General features: G+C 40.7%; 2 protein-coding genes across 3 annotated transcripts; one reads left to right on the forward strand and one right to left on the reverse strand.

Annotated features, from left to right (window-relative positions):
* The first annotated feature begins 629 nt into the window (after positions 1 to 629).
* si:dkey-202l22.3 (7 transmembrane receptor domain-containing protein) lies at positions 630 to 7,994 on the forward strand. The gene is made up of 4 exons (XM_037478983.2): positions 630 to 846; positions 4,932 to 5,403; positions 5,637 to 6,034; positions 6,865 to 7,994. Exons 2-4 carry the CDS (start codon positions 4,947 to 4,949, stop codon positions 7,090 to 7,092), a joined length of 1,083 nt encoding a protein of 360 aa, XP_037334880.2. The 5' UTR covers positions 630 to 846; positions 4,932 to 4,946; the 3' UTR covers positions 7,093 to 7,994.
* Positions 7,995 to 11,898: 3,904 nt separating this feature from the next.
* On the reverse strand, positions 11,899 to 15,393 carry gpr184 (G protein-coupled receptor 184). Of its 2 annotated transcripts, none has more exons than XM_037460319.2 (2): positions 15,116 to 15,393; positions 11,899 to 13,061 (listed from the first exon to the last, which is right to left on the reverse strand). In XM_037460319.2, the coding sequence occupies exon 2, from the start codon at positions 13,025 to 13,027 to the stop codon at positions 11,975 to 11,977; it is 1,053 nt and encodes a 350-aa protein (XP_037316216.2). In that variant the 5' UTR covers positions 13,028 to 13,061; positions 15,116 to 15,393; the 3' UTR covers positions 11,899 to 11,974. The 2 variants fall into 2 exon arrangements, with proteins under 2 accessions (XP_037316216.2, XP_037316301.2); XM_037460404.2 differs by having other exon boundaries at positions 15,104 to 15,393.
* Between the last annotated feature and the right edge of the window lie 9,332 nt (positions 15,394 to 24,725).

Raw genomic sequence — 24,725 nt, forward strand, 5'->3', positions numbered from 1 at the left:
ATCCTCGTCACATGCTCAGAAATCACAATGAAGAGAAAGCTTTACCAAAGGGATAAGAAGGAATAGCACACTATCTGAACACTGTGATGTTTTTGACTACAGCTGCTCACCAGGGGTCTAAGAGGACATTACACTGCAAAGGGCAGTGCAAATAGATTGATAGATTGTCACACTCCAGCCACACATAATTATTTTTATATTGTGCTCATGGATGAAAACTAATGCAGAGGCATGAGCTGATATTTACCTGTGCCTGTGCGTATTTGTCTGCTCTTTGTCTTTTTTAACAATAACTGGACGTTTCCCCTGAAGACAACACGGTAAATATGATTCTGTCCCTTTCTCACACGGTCGCTAATATCTCCCTCAATCCGTTTCAGGCGTGGAAGAATCAAGCCAATCAAGGCTATTAGACTGCTAATAAAGCAACAGGAATAGGTTGTCCTCTCCTCCTGTTGGGAGGGATACAGGCAAAAGGTACATTTTAATATATTTATACGTGATAAGTGTGTGTGGATGGAGCAGAATGGATGGGAGGGGGCACAGTTTATGTGGATATCAAGAGAGGTTATGAGGGTCCCTTCTCTCTCTCTCTCTCTCTCTCTCTCTCTCTCTCTCTGTCACTCTCAAGCTGAGTGAGGCAACAGCATCTCCCTGCCTGGCTCCTCATACCCCTGTGGGCTTGTATATGCACGCTGCAGGAAAACATTGCTGACCAGAAATATAAGGTTTGTAACTAGAAAGAAAGGGAGTGAAGAAAAAAAAAAGGCAACCAAGAAAGGAGAAGAAAATATGCTCATTGGTTGAACTACAGCGACACATCTCCAATTGCAAACATCTGCAGAGGTAAGAAATTCAATTATGATGTGCTTATTCATTGCATACGTTGGTAATTTCATGTGAATTAAGTGAATTAGTATCAGAATTACTCAACAAAAGTTTGCTTTGTTATTTTTTGTGTTACCTAATCAAGAGGTGTAATTTCTGTGGTATGATTAGCATAATTGCCTTATTAATAGTTGTATTTAAATCAAGTGAAGGCTGCTCACTCACAAGTACCATCTGATACAAGCAGCAGACATGAGTTGGACTAAATGTTCCACACATGACCGAAAATAACCTCAGTAGTGAAAAAGAAAAATACAAAAGCTGACATAAAGTCAGTGAAATCAGAACGACGGCTAATTAGAATTAATTGTGAGTGTTGAGTGGGGGGAAATGTGTTCAAACTTTTGACTGGTACTGTATACTAAATGTCACATTCATATATATATATATATATATATATATATATATATATATTTTTTTCATTATCAAATATTATATAAAATATGTTGTAATAATTTAAGAGAATGCACATCACTGAACATATTCTAGGAATAATTAATATTTCGGATTACAATGCAAAAAATAGACATATAGCAGATGAAAATAGCAGTTACAGAAATGAACTACGTGGATAGGACATGAAAAATAAAGAATATCAATGTATTATATATACATATAATAGATATAGATGTGAGCATTCCTCTTGTGTGTTCCTCTGCAAAATTATATTTACAAATGTATGTCAAAAATTTTTATTTTAATGACGCGAGCAAATCTATGTTATCTAGATTTTAAAGCATTTTAGCACATGTCCTAGAGGGGATATTATTTCAATAATAGAAATGTATTGTTATTTCCGTACTTTGTGGCATCAAGCATCGTTGTGTATCAGAAGGTTTAAGCTACGTTATTTGAAAATCAAATAGAGACAAGAATACATTAAACTAATTTCTTGCACATATATGGCATTTCCTAAATGAATGGTCTTAAATGAATCAAGAACCTTTTATAATTGTTTATAGTAAAACCCTGCTGCATCAACAATTACAAAAGGTTCTTGAGCAGTTGGAAACCGAATAATTCAGGGGCACAGAACTTAAAACCTCTGTCTGTGCACTCGCCTCTAAATGTGTTGATATTTGGACGCTATGTCTGTGTGATAAGTTGTTCTTTAAGTCAATGCTATTAGAGCCATGACCTCTCCTAATGAAAGGCTCAGCAGAAGACAATAACATTTAGCCGGCGGTTGATGATTAGCCCTGCAGGTTGGGAAAGGCAGACTCGCTGCAGTGGGAAATCTGCAGTGCACTTAAAAACACCTAAAGAAAAAGGCATCTGCTTTAAATACCATCCATATTACAGAAATGTATACATGTTAGTTGTGGAGAGTGTACGGAATATTGACAAAACTTTAAATCCAAAGATGAAGAGAGCTCACACTATCATTTCTCTTATGAACACAATTTATTTTTATCCACACGTAAAAGCATTGTGCATTATGATTAGTTATAACAAGCAGGACCCCTACAGTCCAAAGTAAAATAATTAGTTTCATCCTCAAGGTGTCTCATCAGAATTGCATATGGTGAGATTTCGTATGGGTCCAGCCTGTGCCGCTGTGTTACTTTGAATGCCTCAACAGCCATCACAGTGATGGAAATGCAACATGGCTGTAAAGTGGCAGAGTTAAATGTGTGAGTGGAGTCAGAGAGGGGAAAAAAAGAGAGTAAATGTAGAGAAAAATAAAGGTTAAGAGAGCATGCAACGGGGTGACAGAGAGCTGTCAAGAATCGTACCGCTTGCTTTGCATGTTGAGTTCTTTCAATTCTCATCACGCTTCACAAATTAGCTCCACGGTCTGGATGGTTTCCACAAAGGCCATGGCAACAGCGTTACCAGGCAAGTGTGGTTCCTTCCGCGCTGTCAGATAATGTAGACAACGGGAGACCAGATGGGATTAGAAACCTATTGCTGCTAGTAATCACGGACAGGTGCATAACAACTTAGAATTCGGCTGTCCCTGAGAGACGCATGTGGAGAATGTTGCAGGGCAAGTAACTGTGACCGTCTTTTTTTAATTGAACATGTGGAATGTTGTAACACGCTGAAAAACTGATATGTAGCGACGGGAGTCTAAAAAAGATCGTAAAAACTGAATGTCCTTTCATCCCCTTCCACAATGGCAGACTTTATTCTTGGCTTCAATCCCGATCTCCTAAAATCTATTGTGGTGAGACTGATATAATGACGTGCTGTTTGCTGTGTGGGCCTAGAATCTTCCTTTCAATTGGGTTGAGATGTGCGAAGGACACGGCGTGTGAGTCACATCATTTTCAGACTCGTCACACCCCTCAGTGACCCCTCTTACCCTGCATGCAGCTGTGTTTGTGATCTCTTTTCACTCATTTGTTCAGTTTGTGGCGACGGCGATGTCCTCCTTGTTCATTCCGTCCACAGCTTTGGTCCAGACTGAAGTATCTCAAAAGCTATTTGATAGATTGGAATCAGACATCCAGAGGACGATTCATTACGATTTCTAAATAAGATGTTCATGTGCAAATATGAAATTCAATTCTAGAAAATAAAGCAGAAAACAACCATGCTGAATGATGGATGTCAGTCCTCTAATAAAGCATACATTCTATGTTCTATACAATTGGAGAACATTAAAAAAGAACCATGCATCATCAAAGTGAATTGCAATCACCTATCTTCAAAGTCCCAAAATACTCTAAGGGCCTGAGTGGCAGGTGATTTTAGGTACATGCATTGCTGCCAGATGTCTCCACACATCCCCAGGAGGACAGCACCAGGAACGGCCACATTTTGATCTGTTCTCTTCATCAGGGAGGTGGACCTATGACAAGTAGGGCAGCTGATCTTGTGATAAATGCCAAGCGAGGAGCTGAGTCGCTTCTCCCCTCTATCTCCAGGGTGGGGGTGTAGTTCTAAATCGAATTTTTGCCTGGTGCTTGCCACTGATACAACTGATCTTGAGAGACTTTCAAACAATTTTGGTTTTCAACTACTACATTAACAGTCCTTTCTTAAAGGAAAATCAAAGGCAACAAATGCTTCAGGGGAGAGCAAATCTATTTCTCTTAGGAATGAATTCTATATGAGTGAAACACTGATCTGACAAAGGTCATGATTTCTTTTTTTGTAAGCGAGAGAAGTTGACATTAACAAATACAAGTCATCAGAAAAAAACTTTTAGAGTGCATGCAGGGAATTACTCTGAGCACCAAGCTGTTGTTTTCACTATTAACTGGCAAAGTTAAAAGGCCACAGAATGGAAAAAAACCAGCTCCGAAGCCAACTGTGTGAGAATGTGAAAGCAACAGAGAGAAAAGACGATACAGAACAGATCCAATAAGCCCCTTTTTGGACAGGGCTCCTTTCCACCGGGTCCCCCAACACACTGGGTGTTCTCATACATCATATACCGGGTTCCTTTGGTTTTCTATCCACCAAAAGATGGCATCTGGCTTACAATACTGGCTTGTAGAGATTGAGCCAAGTGTAATTTTATCAAAGCTAATGTGACGCCTAATTTTTTAGCATTCAACAAACAACCCCACAAGCCTTAATGGCAGAGTGCCTTCTGCGTGGGATTTACAAGAATAAACCTGCATTCTGCTAAATTAATCAACTTTTTTAAATGTCATTAATGAAGGTGCTAAGCAGGAAAAGCATTTGTGGAACAAATGTCAGAGTGTCACTGTCAGTCATACCTGAAAGCCAGCAGCCACATTACCTTGAAGCTTTGTATGGCTCACTTACATCAAAAATAGTTTTTATCAGGGTCTTTTAATTACCCCCTTTCTTACAAGGTAGTGGACAGGCACGAAATGAAAATATGCTTATATCTCACACAACGTAAATCGGTCAGATTTTAGCAACGTACACCAGTACCAAGTATTTTGAATTTTGACAAGTCAATGCTGACCTAAATACATAAAACTAGACATCACATCAATTCCCCTCTTCATTATTCTGTATTGTTAAACGTGACGCACACTTCTGAAGACATATCAGTGTGATTGAAGACTCACTGTAGTACTTATTGAAGCATCATTCATTATAGTCCCCCTTATTTTCAGGTCGATTCCAAAGACATGGACACGTTGGTGGACGGGGATTCGAGCGGAAACGACAGCCAGCAAGCGGCACAAGAAATGCTGGAAGGCGGCAAGATCCAAGGACTCAACCACAGTGACCCCCTGGACATGTTTATAGGCATAGAGCTTCTTCTACGTTTCAAACCTCTCTTCCTCCCTCTGTACAGCCTCGTGGTGGTCGTGGCTGGTGTTGGAAACTCTGTCCTGTTGGCCTGCATCTTGTCTGACAAGAAACTCCACAACGCCACCAACTTTTTCATCAGTAACTTGGCAGCCGGAGACCTGCTGATGTGCTTAAGTTGTGTGCCGCTGACTGTCTCTTATGCCTTTGACAGCCGTGGTTGGGCTTTTGGGAGACCCCTGTGCCACCTGGTCCCCTTGCTGCAGTGTGCCACAGTGTTTGTGTCGGTGCTCTCACTCACTGCCATCGCTGTGGATCGCTACATTGTCGTCGGTGAGTGACGCGCCATTAGTTTTAGACTCACCAGAAGTTCCTTTTTTTAAACCAACTGTTTGTAGGAGCTATCAAACCGCGCGGCTTTTCATACACAAACTAGGGTCGATTCCTCAACCTCCTGAGAAACGCGGCTGACGTTAGAACGCAGAACACAAACAAAGGCTTATACCAAAAAATGACGTTCCATGAACGTGTCAAACTGAGTCCTTCTCTGGTTCGTGTGCTTTCAGCTCACCCAGTGCGCAGGAGGATCTCCGTGTGTGGTCGTGGTGCGGTGACGCTGGGCGTCTGGCTTTTGTCTCTGGCCCTGGCTGCGCCTCAGTCCCTCTACACACAGTACATGGACCTGCGACCCAACGGCATCGACCTAGTGGTGTGCGAGGAATTCTGGCCGCACAGTGGCAACCTGCGGCTGCTCTACTCCTGCTTCACGCTCATAGCCTCCTACATGATCCCGCTGCTGTCGGTCAGCGTATCCTACTGTGCCATCACTGTCAGCCTGAAGCGCTATTCGGTACCCGGGGAGGCCTCCAACAGCCAGCAGCGCTGGAGCCGAAGGAAGAAGAAGACCTTCTCCCTGCTGGTGGCCTCCGTGCTGGCTTTCGCCCTGTGTTGGCTTCCCCTGCAGGTGAATTCGGGCTCAGAATCAGCTCATCTATTCATCTCTATTAACGCCTATGTAGCCTGAAATGTTAGGACAATTTTTATTTGTGGTGAGGCCAGGCTATAAAATATTTTTGTACTGCCTATTCTGCCTTATTAGGGGCGCTGTAGCTGTTGCTGTTAGTTGTTTGTCCCCGCTGTCACCCCTGTCCTGACAGCGTCACGCGTATCATACTTCTTCATTCCCCAGTTCACATGTTTACCAGATATGGTCATTTGAAGCCTAGCAGCAAGTGTCTACCGTATATGGTCATACGACACACAGCATTATTTCCAACACACGGCTAGAAAATAAAATTAAATACTCATTCAAAGATCCATACATCTCATAATCGTCAACAGCATTTTGAAGAGATACAAAGGGGTGAAGCTTTAGTTTTCCAGAAGATGATGAAACCTTATGCATCATTAACCACAGAACCGTATTATCTGATACATCATCTGCACAAAACCAGCATTAAGTCCACAATGACCCATGCAAGAGACAAACATATTATGATTTCATATTCATATTAATGGATGAAGTTTAAATTGCAGCAGGACCCGAGGCTCCCTTTCAAGAATTACTGTGCTAGCCAGAAAATCTTAAGTTATTTCAGCATCACATTTCACTGTGTCCTACAGGTATTATTTTCAGTCGTCAAAATGAGAAGGAGTAAGTGTTTTACCTACAAATCACAGCTCGCATGTTGCACATTTGTTTGGTTGAAAATGTTTATCAGGTTTAAAGCCCAGAAGGGATTTATTCGAGTCAGTTAAATAAAGTAACACAAGTTTCCCCACGGCGCTGTGCAGGTGCTGAACCTGCTGCTGGACCTGGACCCGGACTTTCACATCATCGGGAAGCGCTACATAAACGTCTTACAAGTCTGCTGTCATTTAGTGGCTATGAGCTCTGCATGTTACAATCCTTTCATCTACGCCTCTCTGCACAGCAAGGTGCGCATGCACCTGAAAGGCTACCTCTTTCCCTGGAGCAGTCGACAGAGCGGGATGGTGGAGAGGGTGACGTCCAGGAGCTGATCTTTAGCCCGTACACACTATGACACAACCGATTTAGCAGCTCCTGACGGCCGAGACCTGCACCCATTTAATTAAAATCAGATTTCTCAATTCTTTTATGGCATTTTGTGAGCTTAAAGGCATTTGGACCACCGCTGTGTAGTGTTACTAGAAGCAGAACTTTATGAAGAATCAACTAAACAGATCCAAATCAGGCTGCAGTTTAGTAATTTGATGAAGAAGATTAAGCCATCTACTGGGATCCCTGTGTTTTTCTTTGAAGGCAGAGCTGCTGGCGTAGACGCTAAAAAGATCCTGCACCCTTGAAAATGTCAGCAGGGGTAGAAACACATTGAGTTCTGCAGCAGACACACAGACCAGATGTGGCTTTGCTGTTTGCATTGCCTGGTTATACTAAATACTATACAACAGTAAATGCTCGACTTCAGAGAGCAGACGTCAACAAACTTATCCCAGAACACATGAGTTACAGACCAATAAGACGACTTCATTTGGCTCCTGGTCAGTAATGTAACTCCTTTATTAACGATCCTCTTCGTTATACTACAATGTGACATTTTGGCACATTACCTGGGCATTTTCTTTGTCATTATGTAGTAATTGTTCCCTATGGTTTGGCTCCACTGTCAAACCTTCTGTGTTACCTGTGCACATGAAGAGTGTGTTTGTGCATGTGTGTATAGGGTGTACAGTTTGTGTGCACCTCAAAACATTGCTGGAAGATTAAATCTGCAGCTTATATTTCACCATTGTGTTTGTAAAATTGACTCGATGCCAAAATCATAAATGTGATTCCTGATGAACTGACTTCTATTGCATTTGCTTTGTCTGGATATAAAGGCCATACAGTATTATAGTAATATTCAGTGCATTAACAATAAAGTCCCATTAAGTATAATTGATGCCTTCTCTATGCTGTCTCTCTTTTTTTTCTGTCTTTCAATTCCTATCCAGTCAAGTCAATTCTTGAACATCGTGTAGAAGAGAACTGGTTATTGTGATGTAAATTGCATGGAAGTGTCATTCATTTGGTTCCCTTGGTTATTCAGATATTCACATCTTTCAGTTGTATTGCTGCTAATGATTCCCTATTATTGCTGCTCATGATGAATACATGACACATTTTTCTACTGTTACCTGGAAGTGTTATAGTAATGCATGACAAATGAATTGAAACATTGAAGTATTGAAATGAATACTAGTGCACAGCAGATTGTCCAGCAAAACCAACCAGTCCACTCAAAAAGGCCAAAACACCACTTGAAAGCCTGTTGGTAGCCGCTGAGAGACTCAGTGTAAGGTTAGTGCAAGCCAACGAGCCATCTGATGCTGCCGAGGCCACCTGCCGCCTTTCAACAATCACATTACTTTGCCGTGTGGCTCGGTTGCCTTGTTTTTCCGCTCTAAGAGAACAACGAGGCTGTGTTCAGCCCTACTTCGAACGGCTCTGTAAAAAGACACAAACACTATTAGCTTTTCTGACTCTGAATTAATCACGAACAAGTTCTTAAAGATAACAATTAGAAGGTAAACATATTTTAGAAACCCTCCAAAGCTCACCAGGACTGTTGCAGATGTAGTTGTCTATAAATCATAAGCTAGAGGAGCAGCGTGTTTCTCCTCCTGCGCCTCCCACAGACTTCTTTTCTAGGCTCTGGAAAGGTTTCGAAAATAATAACTTTGAAATGTTTATCTTGTATGAAGTGTCAGGTGTCCTATTAAGAGCTCCATCAACATCTCTCTCGGGGGGTCTATTTAAGATGTTTTTACAGATTTGGGCAGAAGTCATTTATTGATTTTAGTCTAAATAGTGCATTTAATCTGAAAACATATTTTCATTCCTTTTTGGCATGCTATACCATCCATTATAAATACATTTCCACTTTTTCCAACATGTTTTGAATTTTGAGTTTTACCCCATAATACTATGGCTGTTTTATGACTTCAAAAACCCTGTAGTATTATAGTGTATGTACTGTAATTATTTTCAGAACATATGGTATACTATGACTTTTTTTGACATACTATACTTTTTTTGGGCGATTGATTACAGCTATACTGTAACTTCGATTTGATTATCATTACTTTTATTCATGACATTTTCAACATCTTATACCATGACTTTTTTACATTTGATTCAATGACTTCAATGACTTCAACCACTTTTTCAACTACTGTGCCGTGGAAGATCGTCAGGTTACCCCCCGAGAAAATGTCAAACTTCACTCAATCGGTCCCAAAACTTTTGATTTAGATGCTTCAAATACGTTTCCATTGTTCAACGCTCGAGCCTGCAATACTGTGGCCGACAAAGTAATTCAATACTCTCCAATGCCGGTGGGTGGCGCAATAGTGACCGTGTTGATTATAGACACTTCCATTAAATAATGCAAGGGACAGGTCGCAGTCACAAGGCTCTGTGGGGAGTGTGTGTTGACACTGTGATTTTTGATAGCTTTATAATATCTTATAAGTGTAATTGACTTCCTTTAAAAATTATGCTTGACTTTTTTTATCATGCTACCTGTACAATAACTTTTTTATTAATTTGTTTATGTACTGTACTATTACATTTGTAGGATTTATTTTGACACACTATGCTATGACTTTTTATACATGATATTTAGATACTTTCCTATTACTATTTTTTACACATAAAATAAATATTCATTTTTAACATTCTTGGTTATGACTTATATTCCATGTACCATATAATTACTAGGGCCGGGACTCGATTAAAAATATTAATCTAATTAATTAGGGGCTTTGTAATTAATTAATCAAAATTAATTACATTTTAATTGCATAAATATTTGACCTGAGAACATTGAGAAGTACTTTTTTTCACATGGATTTTTATTTTTGTTCAACCAATTCCAGCAGACAAGTGTAGAAATAGCATATTTAGAAATATAGTACTTTGTTTATTATAATAAGATTTCCCATTCACGGGGCCACCCGACACGGTCTCGTCAGCTTCTTCGTTCATGTTCACTGTGGTTTGTTGTTGTCTGAAGTCATGGACGCTAGTTGATGCTCCAGTATAGAAGTGAGAAACGTTTCGCGGTGCAAAAAATAAGTGTAAAAATGCGTAAAAAATGTTTAATGTGTTATTTTTTGTGTAATTAATTAATCTTGATTCACATTGTAATTAATTAATCGTAATTAACGCGCTAAAGTCCCGGCCCTAATAATTACTGTTAAAATGTTATAACATATTATTCCATGACTTTATGTCACATTTTCCGTTTAACTATTCTTTTTGTTTTTGTGATATGAAAATATAAAAATAATATATTATGATTTATTTATTTTACCTCTTTTTGAAATACTATAATATAGCTGTTTATTATTATCGTTTTGGCGTACTATACTATGAAGTTTCTATAACATAAAACATTTTCAACACTTTACAATGATGTTTGACATTTATTCACACTCTATCATATTAATTCAAACTTTTACAGTATTCCATTACTTTTTTTATTTTTGACTGACTATGCTATGACTCTCTTTCATGAGCTGAAAATGAAATAATAAATAATAAATTGACTCCGATAATTGAGACTTTCATTAGAGAGAAAATGAAAGCACTTAACAGCCGGTTGAGCAGCAGGAAAACAGCAATTCAGCACATTTGAACTAATTAGCAATAAGTGATTGCTTGAAAAATTAAACGAGATTAAAAGATTACCTTTTGCATTTTGTAGGTGGCTTAGACCTTTTAATAGATCTGTGGAGAGAATTGCCATCATTCTCCTTCATGTATTTTAAACAGGCAACAGTTTGAGTGAATACAATCCTTTGTACAATGAAAAAACACCGTCATTACTTTTCTACCAACACAATAAGGGGACATTTGAATGAAATGTTTGTATATTTCAAAGAAAAACATTACCAGTGACAATAAACCAGGCAGCAGTTACTTTTTAACCAAAACAAACTGAAATAAGATAAAACATTTTAGTAGTATAGAGTGTCCTGTCTCTATATACAAAAAGATATGTCTGCAGAAGAGGATTTAAACAGAAGAGAACATGTTCTCATGGGATCATACTAGTTTTTGTCAAGAGCCCAGTTGATGTTGTTTTGATTATGAACTATAACATACAATAATGAAGACATTATAAAACAAAGCAATAACAGTCTGGATATTCTCCATCGACCTGCTCTTTTAATCTTTCTTTTTTTACCTTCTTTAACTTTTCAGACATTCTGGCAGAAATGAGACCCTCCCACACGTGCACTCAAATCCCCAAATAGCTTCCTCTAGCCACTTGACATCAACTTAGTACACAGCAATTCATGCTTTCATTTTAGCAAAGAATAAAAGGCCAACTACTGATTGTTCATCACAAATTCTATTCATAAACCAAGGATTTGTTTGATTTTGACGTTCACATTTCACCAAATGTTTGAGGATACAGTCACGCGCTCATGCTAATATGGTTTTTTTTGTTGCATGCTTTAGGGTTAATTTGAGCTACAGCAGGGTCGCACAATCACAATCCCAACCTCCTTGTATAGATTGGAAAGAAAACACAAGTGCTCTTCAATTCCAGCAGCGTTGCCAGAAAGCAGAAGTGGCCGCCACTACAGAATTCTTTGAAGAAAAGAACTGGGGAATACGATCCAATTAAAAAGCTCTGAGACGTGTTTTATTCAACAACCCACTCTTTACTGTGCAAGATATGCGGGAGGAAAAAAGCAGTCTGAGTGTCTGATGAAGGGGTGGTTATGGGATGTTAATATTCCTGTTACATACTCACTTTACATCCAAATACACGCACACACACACGCACACACACACACACACACACACACACACACACGTGGGACTACAAATGCATAAGTGCACATATCCACGCACATAGCTTCAGTCTCAAATTAAGTTTGCATTCGCCTGTCCTCTGATATATTTATTTGAAGCGGAGTTCGAAGTCTGTGTCTTTCTTTGCCTCCTACAACACAGCTTGACCTCCTCCTGGACCCCGTTGCTGACCAACACATACAGCACCGGGTCCACCACGCAGTTCAGACTGGACAGAGCCAGAGTGCAGGAGAAGGAAAAGTGCATATTCTGTTCAAACTGGCAGTAACTTCCTTGAGGACTTACAACATCGCCGCTGTTGTAGAAGACTAGCGAGCGGACGAGCAGGAAGATGTGATACGGAGCGAAGCAGATGGAGAAGATCCCGATCACCCCAAAGGACAGCAGGCGGACCTTCTTCTTTGCCTGGGCGGTCAGGCCGGGACTCTGGCCCACAGTGGCCAGCACTCGCCAGTAGCTCATCGTCAGCACCAGGAGGGGAAGCAGGAAGCAGACGCCCACCCTGAGCAGGTTGAACAAGGGCACGGGGTGCTTCATGGGGTACGTCTCATAGCAGCGGTCGTTGTCGTTGACCTCGTCGTGGGCGTCGGTGAGGTTGTCGTAATACAGCACCCCGATGTGCAGCGCTATCACCACAGCATACACCGAGGCACACTGCGCCCAGGCGTACCGGGACGTCCTGTGGGTCTTAAAGCGGAGCGGGTAGGTGACCACCAGGCAGCGGTCCACGGAGATGCAGCACAGCAGGTAGATGCTGATGTACATGTTGGTGTAGTAGAAGAAGCCCGCCACGCTGCAGGACACAGCACCGAGCTTCCACTGGTGGTTGTGTCGGTAGTAATTGATCCAAAGGGGCATGGTGAAGAGGAAGAGCATGTCGGAGATGGACAGGTTGAGCAGGAAGATTCCCAGGACATTTTGCCGCCGAACTTGTTGGCAAATGGGGCCAAGGGTCAGCACATTGAAGGTCAGCCCAAAAATAAAAGCCAGGATGTACACGGACATCAGCAGGTCACTGATGGCGCTGTCCTCAATAGTAACACACATGGATGAGTTTGGGGTAAAATTTGTTGGTGCGACATTGCTGCTCATGGCTCCGGTCATTTTTTTTTCTTCTCTTTCCTGGTTATAAATTCACCTGTGCAAAAAAAAAAAGAAGATTAACAGTTTGTCAATCTGATTCAAGAAACACAAGCTCACTCATAAGCCATTGAAGGCCCAGCACAGCCTGGAGGCTATTGTGTGGATCAAATCAAATCCTTTGGTGGTGCTGTGATGTTTCTGAACCTGAAGCCTGGAAGATGCCGGCTTAGTCGCGCACCGTGCCGGTAACAGTTGGCAGCCAAAGTACAAATAGAATCTTAGATAGCTAAAACCCCCTCTTACTGCTTCAGCTGCTCAGTATGGACAACACATGTCATGTATTGCTCACCAAATATTGCATTTCTAGTTTGTTTTTTACCGGAAGCGAAAAGCTCGATGGAAACGAGAGGAAATCTCTGCTCCCACTAGCAGATCACATCCTTTTTATATTGATGTGGTTTTTTGTTAAAATGTCTATGAATTGTTCCACTGATTCCCCTGCATGGTCTAAATCTATGTGGAGGCAGCACAGTTTGAACGTGCTGATTGAGTATTTGCCTTTTGTTGCAATCAGTGCTTAACAACACAGTTAGAATCAAACCAGTTATTTCTAGTTTACATATAGTCTTAAACTGACTTGTAGTTTCAGTGGTCTAATGGAACGTACCAAAGTATTGTTCAACGTGTGTGTGGTTTGTGTCAGACAAATCTGGCATCTTTCTGGCTTCCTGTTTGAAAGATCGCTGGTGTAAAAAAAAAAAAACTGAAATTGGTAATAACATAATCAGGCTCTCCTTTATGAAGAGCCCTCAAACATTTCCTACAAAAGCAATGTGGTTGCAATTTCTTTATGTAAAGGAGCATGCAATTGCTTCTGTGGAGATTTTTTAGGTTGATTATATTCCTTCAATTTCCTGACTCTCTGTGAGATTTCAGCATTAGGAAATGAAGCTCTTCTGTATCACAGCCTTTTCCTCTCTACCTCGTGTCATGTGGCTTAGCCTCGGCCCTGGTGTGTTCAGGAAGCATCTAATGCCATTAACGTCTTGGCAGCGATAGGCCGTCCCATCCAAACTCAATAATAAGGGAGCCACTTAGAGTCAGAACATGGAGCCACTTAGAGTCAGAACAGAACGAGTGTGTGTGTGTGTGTGTGTGTTTGTGAGGCTGACTTTGTGTGTATTTATGTGCATGAGCGTGCGTGCGGGTTTCTTTCAGCAATTATTCATGACATTTTAAAATAATGTTGGTTGGGGAACGTGATCGACTTGGAAAGTTTCGCTTATAAATAAAGATTCTGGGGTAGACAGCGGTTTAGTCATCACTTGTGCGTATTTCCCTCTTACTAATAATGGGCCATGAAGTGAGGTCGCCTCGCATGCTTTTCTGTCTGCTTTTTCTATCGATATGTTTTTTTTCTTCTTCTTCCTCTAAGCTAAATGATGTCATCTTCTGGTGTTCGTTTTGCTTGTAAAAGGTTGTGTCTGTTTCATCTCATGACATAATCCTAATGTAAGCTTACTTCACACAGCTGGTCCAAGCCTCAGTCCGTTCATCCATCTGAGCCAACTATTTGTTTGTTAATATGCTAAAACAAAGTAATTACTACACAACCTCAATACCAAGGACGATTTCAATGGAGCAAAACTTCAACCTCTTCTCTTGAGAGGGGGAAACATGCTGAGTGGCAAATCATTTTTTTTCCAAACCAAAGGGAACCATATGATTTATGTTTGATGGCTTACTTCTCAAATACCACAGCTGTGTTTCAAAGGTTTAACAGTCCACATGTGACATTTATATTATTTCTGTTGTGAAGCAGTTTTCTATATTCGGTTTGGAGCCTGGTGAGATGAGGGTGAGACTCACATAAAACATTCAACCCTGCAGGGAATAAACATTTCTAGACTAATTATTTCTGCTACACTGACTCAAACATTCTTGAGATTACCATCTTTCCCCCGAACAACAGTCCACACCATAGTACTTGCCAGGAAAGGGAGTTTTCAAAAACAACCTACTTGCACAAAATAAAAAGAGATTTCACATTTTACTCTAGAAACGGTCCAGTTTAATTTGCAAATCCCAATCACTCACCGACGACCTCACCTGGCGCTTTTGGCGGGTTGTGTGTCTCAATTTGCAAAACCAAGCTGTCCAGTGGCTTCAGGAGTTCTTGGCACATTCCAGAGCTGCTTCTAGTTTGGCGGAGTTCGGTCCAGGAGCGTTAAAGGAAGATCTGCACCGGAGAGTCTTCAGAGCTGCTGACGTGCAGCCAAGCCACTGTATCCCCTCATGGTGGAAGGAAGATTACAAAAAGCAATGGTTACCAGCCCATCCAACCGCTACGGCTGATTGTTTGTTTGGGCTCTGCCTGCGATGACAGCCAAAGTCGAAATATCAGCAGGCGGGGGGAAGGGACGGTACGTGGTACAAAAGGGGAAGACACGTCTGTGAGGAGGGAGGTCTGGTTCACGGTGCACAGAGGACGTGCCTTGGGGGGGAGGGAGGGGAACCAGACATGTGCGTAACTAGAAAACACGCCTCTACTGTGTCGCTGTGATACTGTACTGTAAGTTAAGCAGAAAGACACCCACCCAAAGCTGGACGTGGTCTTGACTTTTCACACACGGCAACTTGTGCAGACATGAATCACGTTGAGGATACTCTCAGTGGTCACCTACATTACAGCTCAGTGTAAGAATAGTGAGCTTCTTTAATGGGTTAACTGGCAGGAAGACATACAAGCGTGAAGACAGGAAGTCTGATTTACATATTGTGAGTTCACCTGGCATGTGGTATAAAAAGGGTGGTTTTCACAGTAAACCAAAATAAAAAAAAACGTGTTAGGGAAATACTCCTGGCTATTTGTGAAAAGAATATGTGACGAAAGCCGCCAGGGAATCTGTTAATATGTTGTTAAAATATTTACACGAGTTGTGAATGCAGCTGGAGTATTTTCACACACAAGAATGTTTACCATTGCTACAGAAAGAGCTGAAAGATGGACAGAGCAGGGTCTGAAAGGTAAATATTATAACTGAGGCTTTGAAAACCTCTGTTTCAGTGTTTCCGTCTTTGGTTCTGAGACGAATATGCAAAAGAGGTCAGAAAATGTACCCACACTAGTTAAATCTGTTTATTCATAGCATTTCTATCATTTTGAAAGTATTACTCAAGTCTTCCTTTGCCAGACACAAAGCTACAGATGTGTGTGTAATCGGAAATGGATTTAATTATACTTTCTGGAAACAGTGTGACTCAAATCTCCCAGGAGCACAACAATAGCTTCGTGAAGCAACTTGTGGAGTCTTAATGAAACTACATCTAACGTGCCTTTCATCGCAGGATTTGTTATAATCTTTCCAAATACAATATAAAAACACTGACTGACTAAATGGGGCCACATTACTAAGTCTATGTCGAAACATCCCTCACAGCACGTACAATGAGGGACGTAACCGTTCTGTGGTCTCCAGACCTTTGGTTAAGAGTTACCTTCTTAAAGTCGAACTGTACGACATTACAACAAAATTCATTCATGTCTTGTTAATCAAAGCTTTTTCTTGCAGCTTTTTAAAATTTAAATGCAGAGCACTTTGCTTCACCAAACTGTGTTTCCTTTCTGAGCTGTGGCAGGGGATTCTAAAGGAAGGCTTTTCTTCTGGAGTGGCCAGGACTCGGGGAGCTTATCAGGAAAAATGCATCCACTTTAACATTTTGCAATTAACTCTGTACTGTACTGCATGCAAATAAGTGAGGCCATGTGCAACATGTATGCTTGTTATTATGTGCACATTGAGGCATTATTATTAGACCCTTTAATTAACCATTTTCAGCTACAACAGCAACACAATAAAACTAAGTCATTTTGTATGCTTGCTTATTTTATAATAAACAAATTACATTGGTTTTGAACAGCGTTTTATAGAAAGACTGCAGGTCAGTAAGCTCATTTTGCATCCTCCTCTTTAAAGGTTTCATACTGTATATGTTTTCACTTTTTGTAAAAAGAGGAAAAGAAGAAAGTATCCTTTAATTGATCCTCTAGGGAAAGTATTCTCTGCATTTAACCCATCGCACACAGTGGGAGCAGGTTGCTGCTTTAAAAGTCCCCAGGGAGCAGTTAGGAGTTACGTGTCCTGCTTGAGAATCCTGCTGATTATATGGACCTTGCGGCCTAAATGAAAAATAGCTCCACCCACTTAAGTGGTGCAATATTAACAATCAAAACAATTTTAAAAAATGGCTCTTACACCTGGTATATCTCTTTGATAAATTTAGAATTGTTGGGCAAAATATAATTGTATGAAACAACAATAAAATCGTATCTTAAACTTCCTATTTTTGTAATAGAAAATGAGGTTTTAGAGTCTGGTGTGATGGGAAGTGACTTTGGGCGTGTCATTGGGTCCTGCGTCCGGCCGAGAACTGGATATTCTACGTGTCTTCCTGTAATTTGGAAAATTGTTTACCACGTTGATTTATTCTCTTTCAAAATGCATTATCCCTGACAGCAAGGGCAAGGTCAGCAGCTGACCAAAAGCTTTTTAATGTACTTGCCGGACTGCAGGTCAATGATTTTGTTCTGATAATGGCGGATGAGGAAAGTGCAGTTGTGATCATGTTACACAATTACAGAAAACATTTACAGCGCTGGACAACGTTTTGGTTTTTCTGTGTTTTCTGACAGTGTTCAATGGTTATCTCAGGAAGTGGAAATACTGAGCTTATCTGACTTGATCATACAAAAAAATTATATTACTGTCCAAAAATAATTTGAGAATCATTCAATGAGTGCTGGGTGATATTTCCCATAATGAAAATAAACATGGCCACCGTAGTGTTTTGAGTCAGTAAATGCACAAACCTAAAGAACCACTAAAAAAAAGCACTCATTAAAGCTACAGATTTATAGTTGGGAAGAGTTGTCCCGTGTATTCTTTGGGGTACCACGCCTTTTACATGAACTTGGAGCAGCTTCGTCAATTTCTGAAGAAACTGAACAGGTCTGAGCTTGAAGAAAATGATGAACGACGTCATGGGGCACCTTTCAAGATCTTTACACAGGCCTTGAGCAATCTTGGAGGAAATGGAGGATTCGCCTGGGGGGGGGAATTCCAAACAATTCTCCTCAAGGCTGCTAACCTTGCAAATGAGACGAATCAATACCAGAACTCAAAGCAGAGTAAGAAGTGTGGAGAACGTCAACCCCAATTCTCTGTTGCTAGAACGGGCCAGAAACATTCGCTCGACAAAAATCAAATGATATATTTATTTTGGCTTGATGCCGGAATCTCTGGGCTGAGGTCAGATTCTTTAGGGAAGTATCCTATCCTTTTATTTGACAACGACGAACATGTTGCTGTTGACTTTTCATAGGATTTGCCTCAGAATACCAGGGGCACAATTGATTGCAATTCATTGCTAGCGATATTCTTTACATTAGAATATGTTTTAACTAGGGCTGTCAAAAATAGCGCGTTAACGGCGTTAATTAGCTGTTTGTTGTTAATTACGTCAATTTTTTTGACGCATTTCACGCATGCGTAGTGTGACAAATGATTCAGGTCAGGAAAGTGACTCTTCTTCTAGGGAATGCACTTCATCCTATACAACACATTACTGCCACCTGCAGGCATATGTCAGGCCGTCAGGTTCAGCAAGTCAGAGACCCGCCCCCCCAACCCAGTCTCCAAAAAAAGCGTGAAATGGCTACGTTGGTCCACCGTGATAAACGTAGTCATGTCACATTTTCCCCCAAAATAACGTTGCTATGTTACGTTTCTTTTGGCCCATTCATTTACATTGCTTTGCAAATAGGTCACGTGACTATCAAGTTTCCCGGTAGCGAAAAGAAAAACATGGCGGACGGTCAGCATAATCTCCGTCAAAAACACAATATTTTAAGAAAGCATCAGCATTTGTATGCATTTCGATGGCATTTCTAGCGAGAAGTATGCGTTATTCTTTCATAATCTTCTATCAGAGACTGTAGAAGACCTTCCGTTTATTCGTTTCTGCGAAGATTTGAGTGTCTCTTTGGGAAAGCGTGGCTACGCAACGCCTTTAACGGCGCATTTTTAAAAAAACACTTCCAGTGGGGGCGTTACCGTAAAGAGGCGTTCAGCCTTAAAGCCACTAATCGCCAAACAAAACAAACTCAAAGCACACGAATCACATTATGACTTTTTAAACATAAATTCCCTTATTTTTATGAGTTTTCAATGAAAGAATGCATAATTTCCGGGTGTAGGCATGCCCGGGACATCCCGAATTATGGGCAATTTTGATTTGTCCAGCTTTTTGACAGCTCCAGTCCCGACTTCCAATCACAGCCTCCTAAGTCAATGACGCGCCTTAAACTCTCGGTTGTTGTGAAGTTGTGTGAGTGCAACTCCCCCCCCCCCGAACATTACGTCTTGTTTACATGGAAAAGGGGGGCGGGGCTTCGCCTTCAGAGCGGAGCGTCATTTCTCGCTCCACACGTCTCCTCTTTTTACTGGCCAGGAAAACGGGCGATCTGTCCCACGTGGGTCTGGCTCCATTCCATTGGCTCTGACGAATCCATGGAGAGGCGGGACTTATAATTTTCCCGGCAAACGGAGCTGCATTGCTTGCCCTGTGCGTGAAGTGGCCGTGAGGCCTCCACTAAAGTCTCTCTCTATTTGTTCTGCTTTACTCAATAAAAGTAAAACCTTTACAGATATACTGTCCACACACTAGGCTAACATAACGGAGATTCCAGGCTTCGTCCTTTATGTTTTATGGGGATAAAGCCTCTGTAAGTAGTTTTTTCCCAAGCAAATCTGAGTTTCTTCTGTTTTTTGTGTGTCCCATACAAATATCAAAATATATATACTGATTTTCACATACAAACACACTCACTTATGTTCCCTTTTATCATGACAACAAGAAATTTCAAGATAAACCTTTTGCTTTCATAAATATGACAGTTTTAGTGTGTAAAGGCCCAGCAGTGTACGGTCCGAGGGCCCCTATCGGGCCACTTGTTAGATGGGTTTGATGGGTTAATGACTAAAATATATGCCCCCACCCCCTAACTTGATTTAGGTCTGTTGCCTCAGGGCAACTTGTAAATATAATAGGTCAAACAAGCAATGTAAGCATTAAGAAAGTAGTGCATTTTGAGCACATTAACCACAAATGGATTCAAACATAAATTCAAAAATATTAAACAAAGAAATTAAATGACCAACACTGTATGTACAAAATCCACATACAAAACATGTAAACTTAAAGGGCTTGTTTGTGTCAAATTGTATGGCATACACATTCAACTGGCCTACAATAACCTGAAGAATGTCTTACCCTAACCCTAACCCTAACCCTGGGCATACATTTTAGTCAGTAACCCATCCAACCCATCTTGAAACTCAGTCGAAGGAGTCTAACGCCGGAGTCACAGGGTGCAACAAAACTCTGTAGTGAAAAAAGTGAAGGCCGAGGCATGCTGGGTGAAGTGCGATCCCGGCCCTTTCGGGACAGTGTTGTGCCTGAACGCGTTCATTGAACGATAGTTCATGAACTCGTTGATATTTTGGGCGAACGTGAATTGAACGTACTGTATTAATGCCCGATGAACGTTACTGTGAACTCGTTCATTCTGGTTTCTACGGCACGTTCTTTCAGGTTAATGTCGTTCAATGGGGTGCCAGATTTCTATAGAAAACACACCGTAAACGCGCATTAATAAGTGTAGCAGAGGCGGCGTATAATAATTTTAAAATTTTTTATGAAGTTACTGACAAGGTCGGTGAGGATGGGAGGAATCTGACCTTTCTTTGCAAACATTTGCACCTTAATGATTACTGTCCTGTTTTTCTTTTTATAATACCTTATTTAAAAAAGACCATTCAAGCAGCATGTGTTTGAGAATGTACTGTAGGGGTGAACGCTGCAGCTGCTGCTAGTGTGGAGTGAATGACAGCAAAATTAAAGCAACAAAGGGGAAATGCTGTCCCCTCAATGCTAATGTAAACCCTGGTTGGATAAGGATTCAAAATTGGATATGAAGATTAAATCTGATGCATAGCTTCAGTGTTAAAACTGATCAAATAATTGCTGTCTGTGGTTCTGGGCTGTGGCAATATTAAAATAAAAAAATAGCTTGCAGCAACGTATGGAAAAAAAGAACTAAACTAGTTCATTTTTTGGAACCGTGAACTTATTTCAAATATTTTGAACTATGAACTGAACTAGTTTATTTTTAAAATGTGTGAACTAAACTTTGAACTAGTTAATGTAGAAAGTAAACTTTCCCAACACTGGCTATAGGACCCCGGAAGATGATGAACTATGCCTGGGAAGGGCCTGAAGCCATGCCGGTACGAGCATGATGTGCAAATTAGTCATCAGATCAAAGTATAGTAGTGATAGACTAATCGAACCATCTAACAAGTGGCCCGATAGGGGCCCCCGGACTGTATACTGCTGGGCATTTACACACTAAAACTGTCATATTTATGAAAGCAAAAGGTTTATCTTGAAATTTCTTGTTGTCATGATAAAAGGGAACATAAGTGAGTGTGTTTGGATGTGAAAATCAGTATATATATTTTGATATTTGTATGGGACACACAAAAAACAGAAGAAACTCAGATTTGCTTGGGAAAAAACTACTTACAGAGGCTTTATCCCCATAAAACATAAAGGAAGAAGCCTGGAATCTCCGTTATGTTAGCCTAGTGTGTGGACAGTATATCTGTAAAGGTTTTACTTTTATTGAGTAAAGCAGAACAAATAGAGAGAGACTTTAGTGGAGGCCTCACGGCCACTTCACGCACAGGGCAACCAATGCAGCTCCGTTTGCCGGGAAAATGATAAGTCCCGCCTCTCCATGGATTCGCCAGAGCCAATGGAATGGAGCCAGACCCACGTGGGATAGATCGCCCGTTTTCCTGGCCAGTAAAAAGAGGAGACGTGTGGAGCGAGAAATGACGCTCCGCTCCGAAGGGGAAGCCCCGCCCCCCTTTTCCATGTAAACAAGACGTAATGTTCGGGGGGGGGGGGAGTTGCACTCACACAACTTAACAACAACCGAGAGTTCAAGTCGCGTCATTGACTTAGGAGGCTGTGATTGGAAGTCGGGACTGGAGCTGTCAAAAAGCTGGACAAATCAAAATTGCCCATAATTCGGGATGCCCCGGGCATGCCTACACCCGGAAATTATGCATTCTTTCATTGAAAACTCATAAAAATAAGGGAATATATGTTTAAAAAGTCATAATGTGATTCGTGTGCTTTGAGTTTGTTTTGTTTGGCGATTAGTGGCTTTAAGGCTGAACGCCTCTTTACGGTAAAGCCCCCACTGGAAGTGTTTTTTTAATAATGCGCCGTTAAAGGCGTTGCGTAGCCACGCTTTCCCAAAGAGACACTCAAATCTTCGCAGAAACGAATAAACGGAAGGTCTTCTACAGTCTCTGATAGAAGATTATGAAAGAATAACGCATACTTCTCGCTAGAAATGCCATCGAAATGCATACAAATGCTGATGCTTTCTTAAAATATTGTGTTTTTGACGGAGATTATGCTGACCGTCCGCCATGCTTTTCTTTTCGCTACCGGGAAACTTGATAGTCACGTGACCTATTTGCAAAGCAATGTAAATGAATGGGCCAAAAGAAACGTAACATAGTAACGTTATTTTGGGGGAAAACGTGACATGACTACGTTTATCACGGTGGACCAACGTAGCCATTTCACGCTTTTTTTGGAGACTGGGTTGGCCCCCCCCCCTCTTTGCAGCGCCAGTCGTTCTAATCGCCGCGCTCGACTTCAAGGTGTAACCTTTATTGTTGTTCGGTCTGAAACAGCGCGCCCAGTGACGGGTGGTGCAGCAAAATTGTTGTTTGGGTGGAAATCGGGAGAAAGGTCGGTCCGGGAGATTTTCGGGAGGGGCTTTAAAATTCGGGAGGGTTGACATGTCTGGTCATCGCAGCCCTGGACCATCAGGAGCAAAAACTCACAGCAGAGTGGGATAAACTGCAGAGGCTCGAGACCCTTCTAGAGCCATGCAGGGAAATCAGTCTGTAACTTATCAAATAACATTGCTTTGATTATTTGATAATCATCTGTGCATTCTTTTTTTGATTATTTAAAAAAAAAAATCAAATATCAATAACATGTATTTATGTAAAAAATAATAATGATGATAATAATAATTATGTATCTGTGTCCTGTTATTTATCTTTAGTATGCATTTCAGAAAGAAAAAATGGTTAGGATTCAGGTGTGATTAATCATGATTAATCCACTGAAAATTCTGATTAATTTGATTAAAATTTTTAAACATTTGACAGCCCTAGTTTTAACTATCTCAGTTGAATTAACCTAGTTCTAGGCCACTAAATAAACATCTCAGATGTGTTCAGCAATTCAAATGGAACAAATGACTGAAGTCTCATTTTCAAGCTCAGATGAACTTAAGTTTTCCAATTTGTTAATTGGAGAATTCTTTTGTCTGAGCAATCATTCTTCATGTTGACATATGCTAGAAATGCTGCTAATCAACGGCGAAGCTACTCATGAAACCTATTTTGATTGCAGAGGAGACCACTTTCATTCAAGAAGCACCTTTTCATTTCTCAAGATCTCCACCAGAGAAACTCAAACGATCTACTGTTCTGACGAACCAGATGAGGCTAGAACTAGCTACGTAGCTACTTGATTGCTGGCACTAGTCTCGCTGAGGTTTGGATGTTGTTTGCTTACTAAATGGAAGCTCAGAGCTGGGGAAGGCGTCGCTGACGGGATCGTGATGAACCTGCACACACTTGAGATATAAAAAAAAAAAAAAGGAGCCGGACAGAGAAGGTTTTGTTTGTCATTGTCTGGCAGTGATGGTGTAGTGCAGGAGAAAATAAGGCTGTATTTTCACCAGAGATGCTGGCTGAAGTGTGCTCGTCACATAATGGAAAACAATTCCCTCCCTTCGCCTCCATAGCCACGGGCTCCTTGAGTGCCACTCAGTCTGTGAAGTGCAATAAGCGTTTAAAAAAAGAAGTAAAAAAAATCAATTCTCCTTCCTCTGACGGATATGAGTGAAGTTTGTGTCTATATTAAACATTAATCCGTCAAATACCAAATTCCATATTGCAAGTGGTCTTGAAAATCAGTAAGTAAGTTTAAACTAAATTATAAACCACATCTGTAATTATCTGTTCTTCAGAAAGGGACACAATGTCACACTAGCATTGTATTTTATTTCTGAATAATAAGATGTGAACCTGAATGACAGTAATGATTCTTCCACCCTAAACATATTAGAGAATTAGAACATATCCAGCTTTTGTTTTTTAATCGGGAAAGCTATAAATTACAATTGCTAGATGACAGTTATGGACGGATGAATACATAAAAACATCCAAGACAAAATAGTAATATTGTTTAAGTTTTGTATTATCTGTTACCAAGGCTAGGATTATCTTGCAAACATGTTATACAGTCTACTCACATTTGACAACTTGATAAGCTTCAGGTTACACATCATTATTATACACACAATAGACTACAGTACGTTTCCAATTGTATCTCGATAATGCAAAGACATGCAACATATTGACATGATGGAGAGTGAATAATCAAATTACCAACACTACAAAATCTAGTTTAGTAATGCAAGCCGTCAGTTTATGCACATCATAGGGAGAGGTCTGCTCTCAACAACAGAAAAAACAAGTAGCTGTGTTTTTAGAAA

The sequence above is a fragment of the Pungitius pungitius genome, chromosome 3, assembly GCF_949316345.1.
Source record: "Pungitius pungitius chromosome 3, fPunPun2.1, whole genome shotgun sequence".
In the NCBI taxonomy this organism is placed as follows: domain Eukaryota; kingdom Metazoa; phylum Chordata; class Actinopteri; order Perciformes; family Gasterosteidae; genus Pungitius; species Pungitius pungitius.